General features: G+C 37.4%; 2 protein-coding genes and 1 pseudogene across 3 annotated transcripts; 1 reads left to right on the top strand and 2 right to left on the bottom strand.

Moving 5' to 3' along the window:
* Positions 1 to 9: 9 nt before the first annotated feature.
* Positions 10 to 1,651, bottom strand: LOC120123278 (upstream activation factor subunit UAF30-like). Of its 2 annotated transcripts, none has more exons than XM_039142195.1 (3): positions 1,497 to 1,651; positions 1,066 to 1,258; positions 10 to 363 (listed from the first exon to the last, which is right to left on the bottom strand). In XM_039142195.1, exons 2-3 carry the CDS (start codon positions 1,237 to 1,239, stop codon positions 226 to 228), a joined length of 312 nt encoding a protein of 103 aa, XP_038998126.1. In that variant the 5' UTR covers positions 1,240 to 1,258; positions 1,497 to 1,651; the 3' UTR covers positions 10 to 225. The 2 variants fall into 2 exon arrangements, with proteins under 2 accessions (XP_038998126.1, XP_038998125.1); XM_039142194.1 differs by having other exon boundaries at positions 1,066 to 1,263; positions 1,496 to 1,637.
* A 1,167-nt stretch (positions 1,652 to 2,818) lies between these two features.
* LOC120123339 lies at positions 2,819 to 9,115 on the top strand (annotated as a pseudogene).
* Positions 9,116 to 9,569: 454 nt separating this feature from the next.
* LOC120123276 (GDP-L-galactose phosphorylase 2-like) lies at positions 9,570 to 12,453 on the bottom strand. Its single transcript, XM_039142192.1, has 7 exons — positions 11,563 to 12,453; positions 11,351 to 11,472; positions 11,203 to 11,262; positions 10,836 to 11,078; positions 10,554 to 10,739; positions 10,202 to 10,450; positions 9,570 to 10,123 (listed from the first exon to the last, which is right to left on the bottom strand). The coding sequence occupies exons 1-7, from the start codon at positions 11,687 to 11,689 to the stop codon at positions 9,761 to 9,763; spliced, it is 1,350 nt and encodes a 449-aa protein (XP_038998123.1). The 5' UTR covers positions 11,690 to 12,453; the 3' UTR covers positions 9,570 to 9,760.
* Positions 12,454 to 13,036: the final 583 nt, after the last annotated feature.

Raw genomic sequence — 13,036 nt, 5'->3', positions numbered from 1 at the left:
ACAAATAAGATCAACCAAAAAAACTGTTCTTCATTGCATACTAAGATCCTTTAAAGAAAAAGTTCATTTGAGAGGGAAACCAAATTTTAATAAGAAGTTCACTCCAAACTATCAAATATCAGGCATATATACAAGTAATCAACTGGTTTACAAGAAGTACAGAATAAGCAGCAGCTAGATCTTCGAGGGCACGGTATGTAAGGTACCCTGTGGAGCATACTTGAATCATGTGGCTGATTTGGGCACTTTAGGAAAATGCAGTTTGATAAGTGCAGGAAGCTCAGCTAGCTCAACTCGAGACTTGCCCAATAAAATACTCTTCAATTTTTCATCACAATTGACAAGATTCTTGTTGTTTGGATCCTAATCAAGAAAAAGTGGCACACTCTTCAGGTAAATTTGTATATATAGTACAACATCAAGAACACTTAGAAATCAATTTATGAATAAGAAACTAAAATCTTCAGGAACTCAGTCCCGAAATGCCAGCCACAATAAACAATTAAACATAAATAAGAAAGCCTTAATGTCAAACAAAATCATTAAAAACCCTCTAGAACAGGTGGTGGTGACAAGAGCATCGCTCACGGTTTCCACTTTATGACATCAAACTTTTGTTATTATAAAATGAATGATCTTAGACATGATTAACATTTTCTGGGACATGTCTGCATATGATGCAGACTTGCAGAGAGAAGATATCATTGTCTTCATGGACATACATCTCCACAAATGGCAGTAAAACATTACCATTTACGGGAAAATGTCATAAAAACACTTCTTACCAATAAAATTAATCATTTGAAAACACATCTTGAGCATCACAGCAATTTACCAATCCAACTCTAACATGCTAATAAAGATTAAGAAGACGCAACTATCAATGAACCATGAAACTTGTTCAATAATCTACATGCAACGTCATGGAGTGCAAAATAATATGAAAATATGTGGGTGAATACAGCCTCTCCGTAATTTATTTATAGGCATTTGATAGGGGGAATAAAAGAAAGAATCAGTTTTAAAACAGGAAGCTGCAAACTTAAACAGGAGCCATAAGATTACCTGAAGATTGTTCTCTTTGATATAAGACCAAACACGCATGAAACAACCCAAACGTGAAATCTGAGACTGGCCCACAAATTCTCTAACTGGGGAAGGAAGATTTACAAGGTCAATCAAGTTCGCAAGCTTCTTTGGATTATCAGTAATTGTCTTCTTCAGTCTCTGTGGCAGCATTTTTCTACCTTCTTCCCCTCTATAAATCCAAAAACCATAAACCAAACAGTTAACAAATAATTTTTTTTTCAACGCCCAACAACGTTTAAGAAAAAAAAATGCTTTGTTGCTTAAAAAAAGAAGCAGAACCACAAGCTTCTGGGGAATTTTATCGAACAGTTGGCGTCACTTTCAAATTCACAACCATTTTATTTGGTTATCAATTCTAAATTGCGAAAATTAACAGAGTTGAATTAAAAGATATCCCAGTCTTTAACCTGGAGAGAAACGGATGGCGGGAAAGTTAGGGGGTAGAATCGTAAATAGAAGCAGTTCTGAATTCCAAACTTCAAGCTTTGGAGTCGAGAACGGGAGATTGAAAGAGAAGCGAAAGCAGGACCAAGGGCAATTTAAGAACGTTGCTTAGGTTCTTCAAAACGGCGACCGTGATGCTAATGAAACGACAACCTAACAACTAACTCGCAAAAAAAAAACTCTAAATTTGGATAAATTACACCGAATGCCACTAAACTTTAGATAATATATTGTTTATAATATTAAATTTTCAATTATAATATTAAATTTTCAATTATAATATTAAACTTTAATTTTGAATTCAATTATATCGTTGGATTGTTATAATCTAAACTTTAATTTGTTTCTTTCATATTCTCTTAGGTCATAGGATCTGAAACACTTCCCTTCCTTTTCTTAAGTCCCCCTCCCCCTCCTCATCTAAATAAAATTAGAATTACATTTAGAACTTGTAAAAAAACCCGAAGTTGTTATATATATTAAACTATATAGATGTATCGGTTGTCACTAAACTTTTAACATACAATTTTATGGTATTGTATTTTTTCGTTATTGATGACAGTCATCCATCTCTTGTAATTGATCATCTTTCACGATAAGATTGATATTAGAGCGTTCATTTCATTCATCTTTCTCCATTCAATAAAAATAAATAAAACAAAACAAAATTTAATAACAAATATAAAGGAAAAAAATAGAACCAAACAAATTTTAACTATAAAAAATTAATTATAAAAATAAAGATATAACAACAATCCCTTTTATTACTCGATTTAATAATTTCAAAACAATAAAAATTTAAAGTCTCTAACAAAGCAATATCATAAGTAAACACATATAATATAATAAACATTTAAAAAAAGGAAAAATATTAGTTAATTATAGATGGATATTTGACTCAAACGTGCTTTATAAATTAAAGATTTATTTTAAGATTTTATATTCGAATTAGATTAGAATTTTTAAAGAATGACATCAAAAGAATTTTAAATTTTAAAAAATATTCAATTTAATTTAACTCAAAATAATCATATAGTTATTTCTTAAATATTAATATATATATATATATATATATATATATATATTATTTTCGGTTAGAAATCTATTTTATCTAAAATATACATATATCGAGTCTAGTGGGCCAATAACCTGACCCCATCCCTAAACCTAACCATTTCTTTCACCGACAATCGCTATATAAAGCAAAAATCTCCTCCCAAAGAGATCGTGTGTTTCTCCAACAGCCAAAGTCAATATATATATATATATATATTGCTAGCCCGGAGCCCCAAAATCGAAACCCTCCGATTTATCCCAGAAGTAGAACAAACAAGATGTCAGATGTAACCAATCAAGAAGAAGACAAGAAGCCCGCTGATCAAACGGCTCACATTAATCTCAAAGTCAAAGGCCAAGTGATTTTTCCCCTCTTATCAATTATATAGAAAGTGCAAGATCGGTAATTGATTCAATATGGGGTTTCTCGAGGCGCACGATAACAGGTCTGATGTGTGCTCCGATTCTCTTCTCCGGTGTTAATTTTGTCCTGGGTTTTCAATATTGGGTGATTATTAGCTTTCTCGGTGACTTCCACATGGATTCGTCGTCTTTGAAACTCGATTGGAGGAAACTATTTGTTGGAACGAAAGAGCAGTCTTTCACCTTCTTTCCTCCTAAGGTCTTAGATGGGGTCTCCACTGTTAAACCGCCATTGACAATGATTGAGGAGGGTATAGTTGATTGGAGCTTTGCGGTTGGCGTTGCTTTTAATTTCGTCGTCTCGATGCAGCGTATTATCAGCTCTCTTTGGGGAAAATCCTCTTCTGTTAAGGTTAGTCTTGATGGTGCTAATCTTTACGTCTTCTCGTTTGAAAATACTTCTATTAGGGACTGGGTGCTTGAGAATGGGACATGGCATGTCCAGAATAAACCTCTGGTATTGAGAAAATGGGAGCCATGTATGCAAAAGTTGGATTTCGATCTTTCTCGCATACCTGTGTGTATTCGGCTCTACAATGTGCCTCTGGAATTATACTCTATAAGAGGTCTCAGCTATATCTCTAGTGCTTTGGGTAATCCATTATACATGGACTCCATAACTGCTTCTAGGGGAAGATTAGAGTTTGCTAAAGTTTGTGTCGAAATCTCTGTCGGGTTTGTGTTGCCAAATGAGGTTAAGGTAGTTCTTAAAGATGGATCAATGGTGAGGGTAGGTGTTTTTGCTCCTTGGCTACCAAGGGCTTACTCTAGTTGTAAAACTTTTTGTCATCTGGCTGACAGGTGTGTTGTAAGTCAGAATGCAGTTTCAAAGCAGGAGGTTTAAGTTTGGAGGAAAAATGACATTATACCTTATGTTCCTTGTGATGTACAGAAGATGGATTCGAACTCTCCTCATGTGGGCTCTATTTTGCCTCATAGTTCTTCAGGCAATGATATTCCTGCAGCTGGTGTTGGTTGTTCTAACCCTGAATTATTAGTTGGTGAGGTTGAGTTAGTTCATGTGTCTTCCTTGCAGGAGATTCCTTTTGGCCAAGCTCAGGAAGTTACTATTTCTGTTACTGCTTCACAGGACAGCAGGGAGATGTGTGTTACTGCTGTGAACTTGGTGGTTACTACTGTTGATCCTGATTGTTTGCCTAACTCTACCTTAGTAGAGGATGTTGCTCATAAAGTTTTGCAAGAGGATTTTGGGTCTGATTTTCCCACCTTGCAGGACTCTGTGGTCCAAAAGAAGAAGGTTAAGGGTAGGAAAAAAGATAATACTTGTTCCTCCAGTAAACTTGATGTGTTGGTTGGTGGTGGTGGTGTTATAGATGGTCAGAGGAATGTTAGAATAGCTTCCATGGGGGTTGTTGTCCTGCTAAATGAAATCAAAACTAAGAAAGAGATCTAGTGGACAAAGCGAAAGGAAGTGTGAATGTAAGGGTTGGTGTTGGTGTTGGCCCTGCTGCTAACTGATGATTGTGTGCTTCTGGAATGTAAGGGGGATTAATAACCCCCTTAAGCAGCAAAAGGTTCTGAGTAGGCTGGTTAACTTGGATGTTGATGTTGTGTGTCTTTTGGAAACTAGAATTAGAAGTATTAATGCTGATAAATTCTATTCTGCTTATTCTGATGTGTGGAACATGGTTGATAATTATTTGTGTTCTGAGGGTGGCAGAATTTGGGTTATGTGGAGGAAGCAGTGGTCCTTCTCTGTCTTGAGGACTACTGATCAGTCTCTTACTATTTCTGGAATTTTTAATGGTCATATGACTTTTATTACTGCTATCTATGGCAGTAATAGTAGGGTTGCCATGAGAGAGTTATGGGATCCTTTAAAGAACTTGGAAAATAAGGCTGGATATTCTCCTTGGGTAGTAGGGGGTGACTTTAATGTTGTCCTCCGAGCTGAAGAGAGTTCTAACTATGAGACTCTGGGCGACCATAATTCTCCTGACATGGAGGATTTTCAAGGCTGTCTGGAGGACCTGGACCCTATGGATCACCCCTTTTTAGGTCCCTCCTTCACCTGGTCTAATAGGCAGGATGAGAGATTTTTAGCTCGCAAGCTGGATCGAATTTTGGTCAACCATCCTTGGTTGACTGCTTATCCTGATTCGTTTACTGAATTTAAGGCTCAGGGTGTTTCTGGCCATTGCTTTGGTGTGATTTGGACTCAGTGGGGTGTCTTGGCTAGGAGGCCCAAGCCTTTCAAATTTTTTAACTGTTGGACCTCAAGTGCTGACTTCTTGGTTATTGTCAAGGAGACTTGGAATGAGCAATGTGATGGAAATCCTATGCAAAGGCTATTCATAAAGCTGAAAAAGCTAAAGCCTAAGTTGAAGGAGCTTAACAAAGAGCAGTTTTCTGATATTTCTAACAGATTACTTAGCAAAAAGGATGACTTGGAAAGGATTCAGTTGTTTAACTTGAGTCATCCTGATCTGAGGAACATGGACGAGGAGAGAATGACCCATGCTGAGCTGGTAGACTTAGAGATTGCAGAATCTGAATTTTACAGGCTGAGGGCAAAGGTTCATTGGTTACAAGAGGGTGATCTCAACACCAAGTTCTTTCACCAAAGAGTTGAATCCAACAAGAAGAAGAACACCATTAAGATGTTGGTGACTGAAAATGGACAGTTCCTAGACTTTTTGATGACATGGCGGCTGAGTTAGTGAACTTATTCACTAATCTCATTGGTACTGCAGACCCAATGGTCAAATGTCCTCCTGTGGAGTGCCTGAGAGACTTACTGAATTTTTCTCTACCTGTTGATGTTGGAGCTATGCTTATTAAGGAGGTGGAGGATGAGGAAATTAAAGAAGCCTTGTTTAGACAAGGCAATGGTAAAAGCCTAGGCCCTGATGGGTATTCTTCTTGGTTTTTCAAGGCTGCTTGGGATATGGTGGGTTGTGATTTCCTTGCTGCAGTCAGGTTTTTTTTATCTCCTCCTACCTGCTGTCTGCTTTTAATTCTACTACTATTGTCTTAGTTCCTAAGGCACTAAATGCTTGCATGGCAAAGGATTTCAGATCCATTTCTTGTTGTACTGTAGTGTACAAAACCATCACTAGAATCATCACTACTAGACTATCTCACATCTTTTCTAGTATAATCTCCCCTAGTCAGACTACTTTTGTAAAGGGAATAAATATTGTTGATAATACCTTACTAGCTCAGGAGATTGTTAAAGGTTATTCTAGGAAAAGTCTTTCTCCTAAATGTGTCATTAAGATTGATCTACAAAAAGCTTTTGACTCTGTGAATTGGGACTTTCTGATGGTTGTACTAGAGGCTGTAGGTCTTCTTGTGAAGTTCTGTAGTTGGATAAGGGCATGTGTTACTTCATCTCAATTTTTTGTTTCTTTGAATGGTAGCCTTGTGGGTTATTTTAGGGGTGCTAGAGGAGTTAGGCTGGAGGACCTATTGTCCCCTTACCTCTTTGTCTTGGTTATGAATGTTCTTTCTTCCTTGCTAGATGTCTCTGCAAAAAGGGGAATCTTTAGGTACCACCCTAAGTGTAAGAGAATTTCACTTACAAACGTTTGCTTTACTGATGATCTATTAGTGTTCTGTCATGGTTCCATGGATGTTGTGATGAGTGTTTTGAGTACCCTGGAGGTTTTTTATAAGTTCTCCGGTCTTAGGCTTAATGCCCAGAAAACTGAACTCTATGCTTGTGGCTTAGCTGACTCTGTCCTTCAGCTAATCCAATCTGGTACGAGATTTAAGGTTGTATGCTCCCTGTTAAATATATTGGGGTACCTTTGGTGGCCAGGAAGCTCACTAGCAAGGATTGCTCTGCTTTGGTGACTAAGATTAAAGAGAAGCTTTGTAAGTGGTCTAATAGAAAACTGAGTTTTAGGGGCAGGCTACAACTCATCAAATATGTCCTATTCAGCATCTTCAGCTACTGGAGTAGGCAAATCATCCTGCCTAAAGGGGTCATTAGTGATGTTGAGAGACTTTGCATGAGGTTCTTTTGGAAAGGTTGTGATTCCCTAGCTAAAGGAGCTCGAGTTAGCTGGAACCAGATCAGTTGTCTGAAATCTGAGGGAGGCTTGGGGTTGAGGAGTCTGGTTGATTGGAGTAAATCTTGTTGTCTTCTACTTATCAAGAAAATCTTGGCAGGTGAAGGTTCTCTTTGGATCGCTTGGTTAAATGCTTACTGTTTCAGGATTGACGATTTCTGGAATGCCGATTGTAAGTCTCATTTTAGCTGGATCATAGTAAAGCTGTTCAAAATGAGGAGTGAGGCTGTGAGACTATTCTGTTCCAGTAGTAACTGGGATCAAATTAGAGCCAGCTGGTTATGGGATAAGGTTCGAAGCAGAAGTGAGAAGGTTCCCTTACATCGTCTTGTGTGGTTTCCTGGCCACATTCCAAAATTTTCACTAATCTCTTGGATGGCAATCTATCTACTAAGGACAGGTTAGCCAGGTTTGGTATTGTTACATACAGTGTTTGTAGACTGTGTAGCTCTGGCCTTGAGCCTCGAAGTCATCTCTTCTCTGAATGCTCTTATGCAAGTGAAGCTTGGTGTGCTATCTTGCTACTATGTGGACTTAACCAGGTACCTACTGGTTGGAACGATCTTTTGCACTGGTTATTGCTGAACCTGAAAGGTAAATCATTGCTGGTGCATATCCTCAAGTTGGCTTGGACTGGCTTTATCTATTGCATTTGGGAGGAACGGAATCGTAGACACTTTAGAGGGGTGCATTACTCGGTTGAAACAGTTTTTAGTAGCGTTAAAGAATCAGTGAGAATTAAATTGTATAGGAGCTCTATGAATAGTCTAGATATTGTAAATAGGCAATTGTGTATAGATTGGGGACTGATATAATGCCTTGATTTATGTTTGTAGCAGCTTGACTGCATTCTTTTGGATGAATGGAATTCTACTTATCCAAAAAAAAAAATTCCCCTCTTCTTCTTACTGTTTTAATTATATTTTTTAAATTTTAGAGATTTGCTTGTTTCCCCTATTTCTATTAATTCAGCGCCGATGATATTTCATCCATCTCTCGGTTTTTACCGTCCTTTTTTTTTTACAAATTCACTTATTATGGAAGGTACGTTATTTTTTGTTTGACTTGTTTTTTGTTTTTCTTTTGGGAAATAAAACAATTTGATTTATAATATGGGAAACGGAAGCAGGCAAAAATAGTTTTTTTATGTATATTTCGGGAGTCTTGGCTATTAAAAGAATGCAAAAATAACTACTTTAACAATGGATAAGATATGTTAAGATTTTGGTAGCAAAACAGTGGTACTTTATTTTGATTACAGGAATTGTTGTCTTTATGATGTTTTACGTTACTTATCTATGATAGCAAGGTGCAAGCGATTGTCTAAAGAGTGAAGCAAGTTGATTTATTTTGTTCTGTGGACTATAATTGTATGTTGGATACCTTGGTTGTAGTATCCTTGAAGCAAGTTTTATTGAAAGGTTAATCCATGATGATTATATGCGTGTTTAAGTTAAAATTTCTGATAGTAATGCCATCTCTGCATTTTGTTTCCTTGAATTTGTGATCGTCTCTCATGGAGCTCGTACCCGTAATTTTAAATGGTTTATCACATAGGGTGTTTGCTTAGGAAGATTATGCACCTGTGCTTGGAACATCTAATTAGGAATGACGCCATTTTGGGAACACTTGTTAATGTACGGTACCTACTACAGTTAGCTTAGATTACGATGTGGAGCGTATCTAGGCTGAAATAATGTTCAAGGATGTTATGTTAAAAGGCTAATTCATTTATTTGCGATGTTTGTAGGATGGGAATGAGGTGTTTTTAGGATTAAAAGATCTACACAACTGAAGAAGCTCATGAATGCTTATTGTGATCGACAATCAGTGGATTTCAACTCTATTGCTTTTTCTGTTTGATGGTCGCCGTCTGCGAGGGGAGCAGACTCCAGATGAGGTCTCTCACTCTCTACATATATTTGTGTGCACGCTTATGTTTTGTTTCTTGTTTCTTACTTTTTATGTGTGTTTTGTTGCTACAGTTGGAAATGGAGGATGGGGATGAGATTGATGCAATGCTACATCAAACCGGTGGTGCTATGGTCTAACTAGCTATTTTTTTATGTTAGTAGGATTTAAGCGTTAGTATTTGTGAATTAGGGTCTATTAAATATTTGACGATTCAGACGTTTGCTTGGGGTATGATTCTTGAAATATATTGAACTTCTTATCCGGTATTCATCCCAAGTTTGAGTGGTCGTAGTATAGAACACTGGTGTTTGTTATAGTTTGGCATTCATCCCAAGTTTGAGTAGTTATAGTATAGAACACTGGTGTTTGTTATAGTTGCACGAGGACTCCATGTGGATTTTCTAAGTAGTTTATAAATATGGGTATTTGTAGAAAGTTTTCTATTTGTGCTTGACAAATGTTTTATCTCTGGTTTTTTATTGCTTCACTAATCGCCATTGCCAGGCAAGGCCATTGCTAACATCCTGTTTAACGCATTATTTATGCAATGAATGTAATATTTTGTTGAGTTCGTGAAATAATGCAGTAAAAATTAATTAAAAGCTAGCACACAATGACGTACATTTATTATCTCGTAACATCAAGCATTACATTGGACTTGGAGTCCATGAAGCAAAAAAAAAGCATCTAGCAGTTTAAACAAGGTCGATAAAAACAGTGCAAACTGGGTTTTGCTTATTTAGGCTACAAGTGCCATAGAAATTCTAAACAGGGTTTCGATTCCTGAATGTTTATCTTTACTGCAAAACAAGACATTCTTGTGTCCCAACCACCATGGCATGGTGGGAGCTATCAGTGATGGTATTCTCTTCTTCAAAAGATTGAGTTTTGGTATCAGGATCCTCAACCACAGCAACACTTTCAATGACATCTGTGCCACCAGCAATGGCTTCGAAGATGAGTTCATTCACTTCTCGGAACCTCTCATCAGAGAGAGAAACCTCTGCAAGGAGCCTCCAGGCATTTTCCTCAGATGATTCATCATAGTCCTTCCTCCTTTTCAACACCATATGACCACTAATTTCCCACACAGCTGGGTTGACCTGGGTGTCCAAGAGCTCTGAATTCACTTCCCCAAGAGCTTGTTTCTCAGCATAACACTGTCAGTTCAAATGTAAGATCTATTAGATGTAAGGAGATGATAAAAAAAGTGTCAACCATACTTCTAGTTAGTTTACCTGAGGAAGGATAAAGATCCGCTTTCCACAATCAGAGATGAGCACATTGTATGGTATGTTGTTATCTTGAAGGCAAATGCAGGCATCAGACACAGTGTCGGACAAATCTTGGAGAGTGTTACCACCCCCAAAGACAAGACCTCTGACTGGATACTTTAGAAGCTCTGAGATAATCACACCATCATTCAAAGTGGTAATTTTCTTGGTAGGAGCTTTCTCAATAGGAAAGGGAACAGCCAAGTAGTAGGCCTGCAGCGATTACAATAGTTAAACCGCTATCTCTCTTCCGGTCTACATAAAATATATCTAGCAGTTAAAAGTAAATGGAGAGTACCGTTAGGAGGTTAGATACCTGGAAGTGTAGGTGATTGATTGTAGCAAATGCACCCAAGCTGTTGTAACCCAATCTAAAGTGCGGATTCCCAGCTTCAGCTGCCATATAGAGTGCAAGCAACAAGCTCTTGTGGTCAATCCTCTGGGGCAAGCATTCGAGAATTCGAGGGATCAACAGCACGTGCCCATATTCAATAGGACTAACCTGTCAAATTGTGTCAAACAATGTTTAATCATATGAGTCTAGCACTCTTGATAAAATAGATGCTATTCCATAGTTTGAATAAGTAGACTAACATACATTTATGGCAACAACACTTGGAGAATTTTCAACATCAATTGGAGCTTTGGGGAAGAACTGAACTTCACCATCTTCACTTGCTTCGAACTGGAAAAGCACCTCTTCTTGTCCGACTTTGGTGAAGTTGAACTTGTTCCCATCAAAGGGCTGGAGAACCTTATCAACACGGAACTCAGTTGGCCTCTTCTTCAAGTGGCGCCCCTCATTCAGCTGGGCAATAAAGCCATGTTCACCAGAAATCACCTAAAGAATGATAACCACACATTTTAGATGGTACGACAACTCTATTAACCATATAGTTTATGTTTTTCACAACCTCAGATAATCATGTAAAGAAAGTGAACAGAAAGGGAGCCCAAAATAAGACCTTGGTTTCACAGGCAGTTACATCATATCTAAAGAGCCCTCTCTGCATGCGATCCTCCCACTACCATAAAACCATCAAATAATTTTTAACTCATTAAACATAACGAAGAACTTAAAGCTTATTCACCAAGCTTAATAGCAAATTTTACCTCCCCAAGAACAAGGAAATCAAGAAAAGCAATCGGAGACTCTTTGTTTTCAATTTCAAGAACATCTTTTTCATTCCCAATATTGTTCTCCTTCTTGAAAGCATATAAAGGAAGCTTTGCTCCTATAAATTAAAACCCAGTTCCAATTACATTTCATTTCTATCAAAAGCTATCCAACCGAGCACCGTTTACAAATTAAATATAACAAATACCTGGAATGCAACAGCTTCTAAGGCAATTCTTTCCACATCCACCGCTCTGGCGAGCAGTCTCTTCCGCCTCATCTTTTTGGTGATTCGAAACAACAGTGGGAACCCTCTTAATACTGAGCTGCATCATCTTTGCTAATACTTCGCTTCTTTCTTTACCAATAAAAATCGAACAAAGGAACACCCGACAAGAACGACAACGCGGACAACGAGAAACAAGCTTCTTGGATATTATTATTTTACAGACTTAAAAGCTAATTAATTAGGCTACTGAAGTCTAAAAGACAATACCACCACCGGCAAGGAATAGGAGATCGGAAGGACTACCGCCTTCGGAAGGCAAAGCTCCACGTCCACCGTGCGGCGAAGGGGTTCTCTCGATCACACAACCCTTCCGTCGTACAGCTCGGACATGAAAACTAGGCCGAAAAAATTTGTGTATAGCCGTGATGTCCACAATGTCTAACCTTGGGTGTTGCCCCAAAATTAAAAAAAACCCTTTAAACAAACTAATTAAACAAATACCCAACCTCTCTAACTTCTATTAAACTTATTGTCGATTGTCGAACACCTGAGGTGCACCCGAAGATTGAACCTTTTCTCCGATTTTTTATTTTCTGCTGGTCTGCTAACGCAACGATATGGAAGATATATAGATGGGGGATGGTGTGGAGTATGTTTTCTCAAGGTATTGTGGCCATAGTTCTGATAAATGGGTACTGAACGAATCTAGTGGCCCTAATTTCCGAGGGGTAAAGGACTAATAACTCGACAGAGATGTGAAAAGGGAAAGGAATAGAGAGGATATTTCCCAGAGTTATGTTTGGGTTTTATTCTTCCTCAACCATACGAGCCTCGAAAGGGACAAGGCGGGTGCCGTTGACGGTGACCTCTAGTTTGGGATCCCAGCCAGACCGTATGGTTGAGCGCTCGCGCAAGAGGGTATGAACAAACACCTTCCAGAATTTATGTACGGTGGTATCTGTACTAGGGAATCCTTTTCTTTTGAGTTAATTGCAGCAATGTCTCTAAATTATAACTTGAATTTTAATTTAGTCTCAAATTTTGAATATTCTAATGAAATCGTCAAATTATTCATTTTATTTTAATCGTATTCTTTTATTAATAAAACATATGATTTTGGGGTACAACTCCTTAAACTAATGGAGTATGTTACAGGTATTATAAAACATCATCTTATATATTTAAAACTTATGCTCGGCATGAATCAAATAATCTCGGTGATAAATAAATTATTATTATTCTCCAAAATCAATAGTTCGAGCATCAAAAATATTAAAGATTGAACGTTCAATATTAAATGATTTAGAATTATCTTTAAATGATACTACATTGTACTCATTATGGATTAGTAAAAAAAACACTGTGGATCATTATTTTAAATAATTTAAATTTGATGCGTCAAAAATATAAGAATAATCTTATTAAATTTTAACAGTACATACTGTTTTTTAAA

Source organism: Hibiscus syriacus, unplaced genomic scaffold, assembly GCF_006381635.1.
Source record: "Hibiscus syriacus cultivar Baekdansim isolate YM2019G1 unplaced genomic scaffold, ASM638163v2 tig00110392_pilon, whole genome shotgun sequence".
NCBI classification, from domain to species: domain Eukaryota; kingdom Viridiplantae; phylum Streptophyta; class Magnoliopsida; order Malvales; family Malvaceae; genus Hibiscus; species Hibiscus syriacus.
Note: the sequence above shows the minus strand (reverse complement) of the source record. Positions and strands in the feature narration are given on the sequence as shown.

Bases quoted from the DNA above. Each gene is read 5' to 3' on its own strand.
- LOC120123278 (XM_039142195.1), bottom strand. From the start codon at position 1,239: ATGCTGCCACAGAGACTGAAGAAGACAATTACTGATAATCCAAAGAAG. The intron at 364-1,065 runs GTAATCTTATGG...TTTCTTGATTAG, and splicing joins TCAAAGAGAACAATCTTCAG to GATCCAAACAACAAGAATCT.
- LOC120123276 (XM_039142192.1), bottom strand. From the start codon at position 11,689: ATGATGCAGCTCAGTATTAAGAGGGTTCCCACTGTTGTTTCGAATCAC. The intron at 11,473-11,562 runs GTATTTGTTATA...TTTAATTTATAG, and splicing joins TAGAAGCTGTTGCATTCCAG to GAGCAAAGCTTCCTTTATAT. The intron at 11,079-11,202 runs GTCTTATTTTGG...ATCATTCTTTAG, and splicing joins TAACTGCCTGTGAAACCAAG to GTGATTTCTGGTGAACATGG.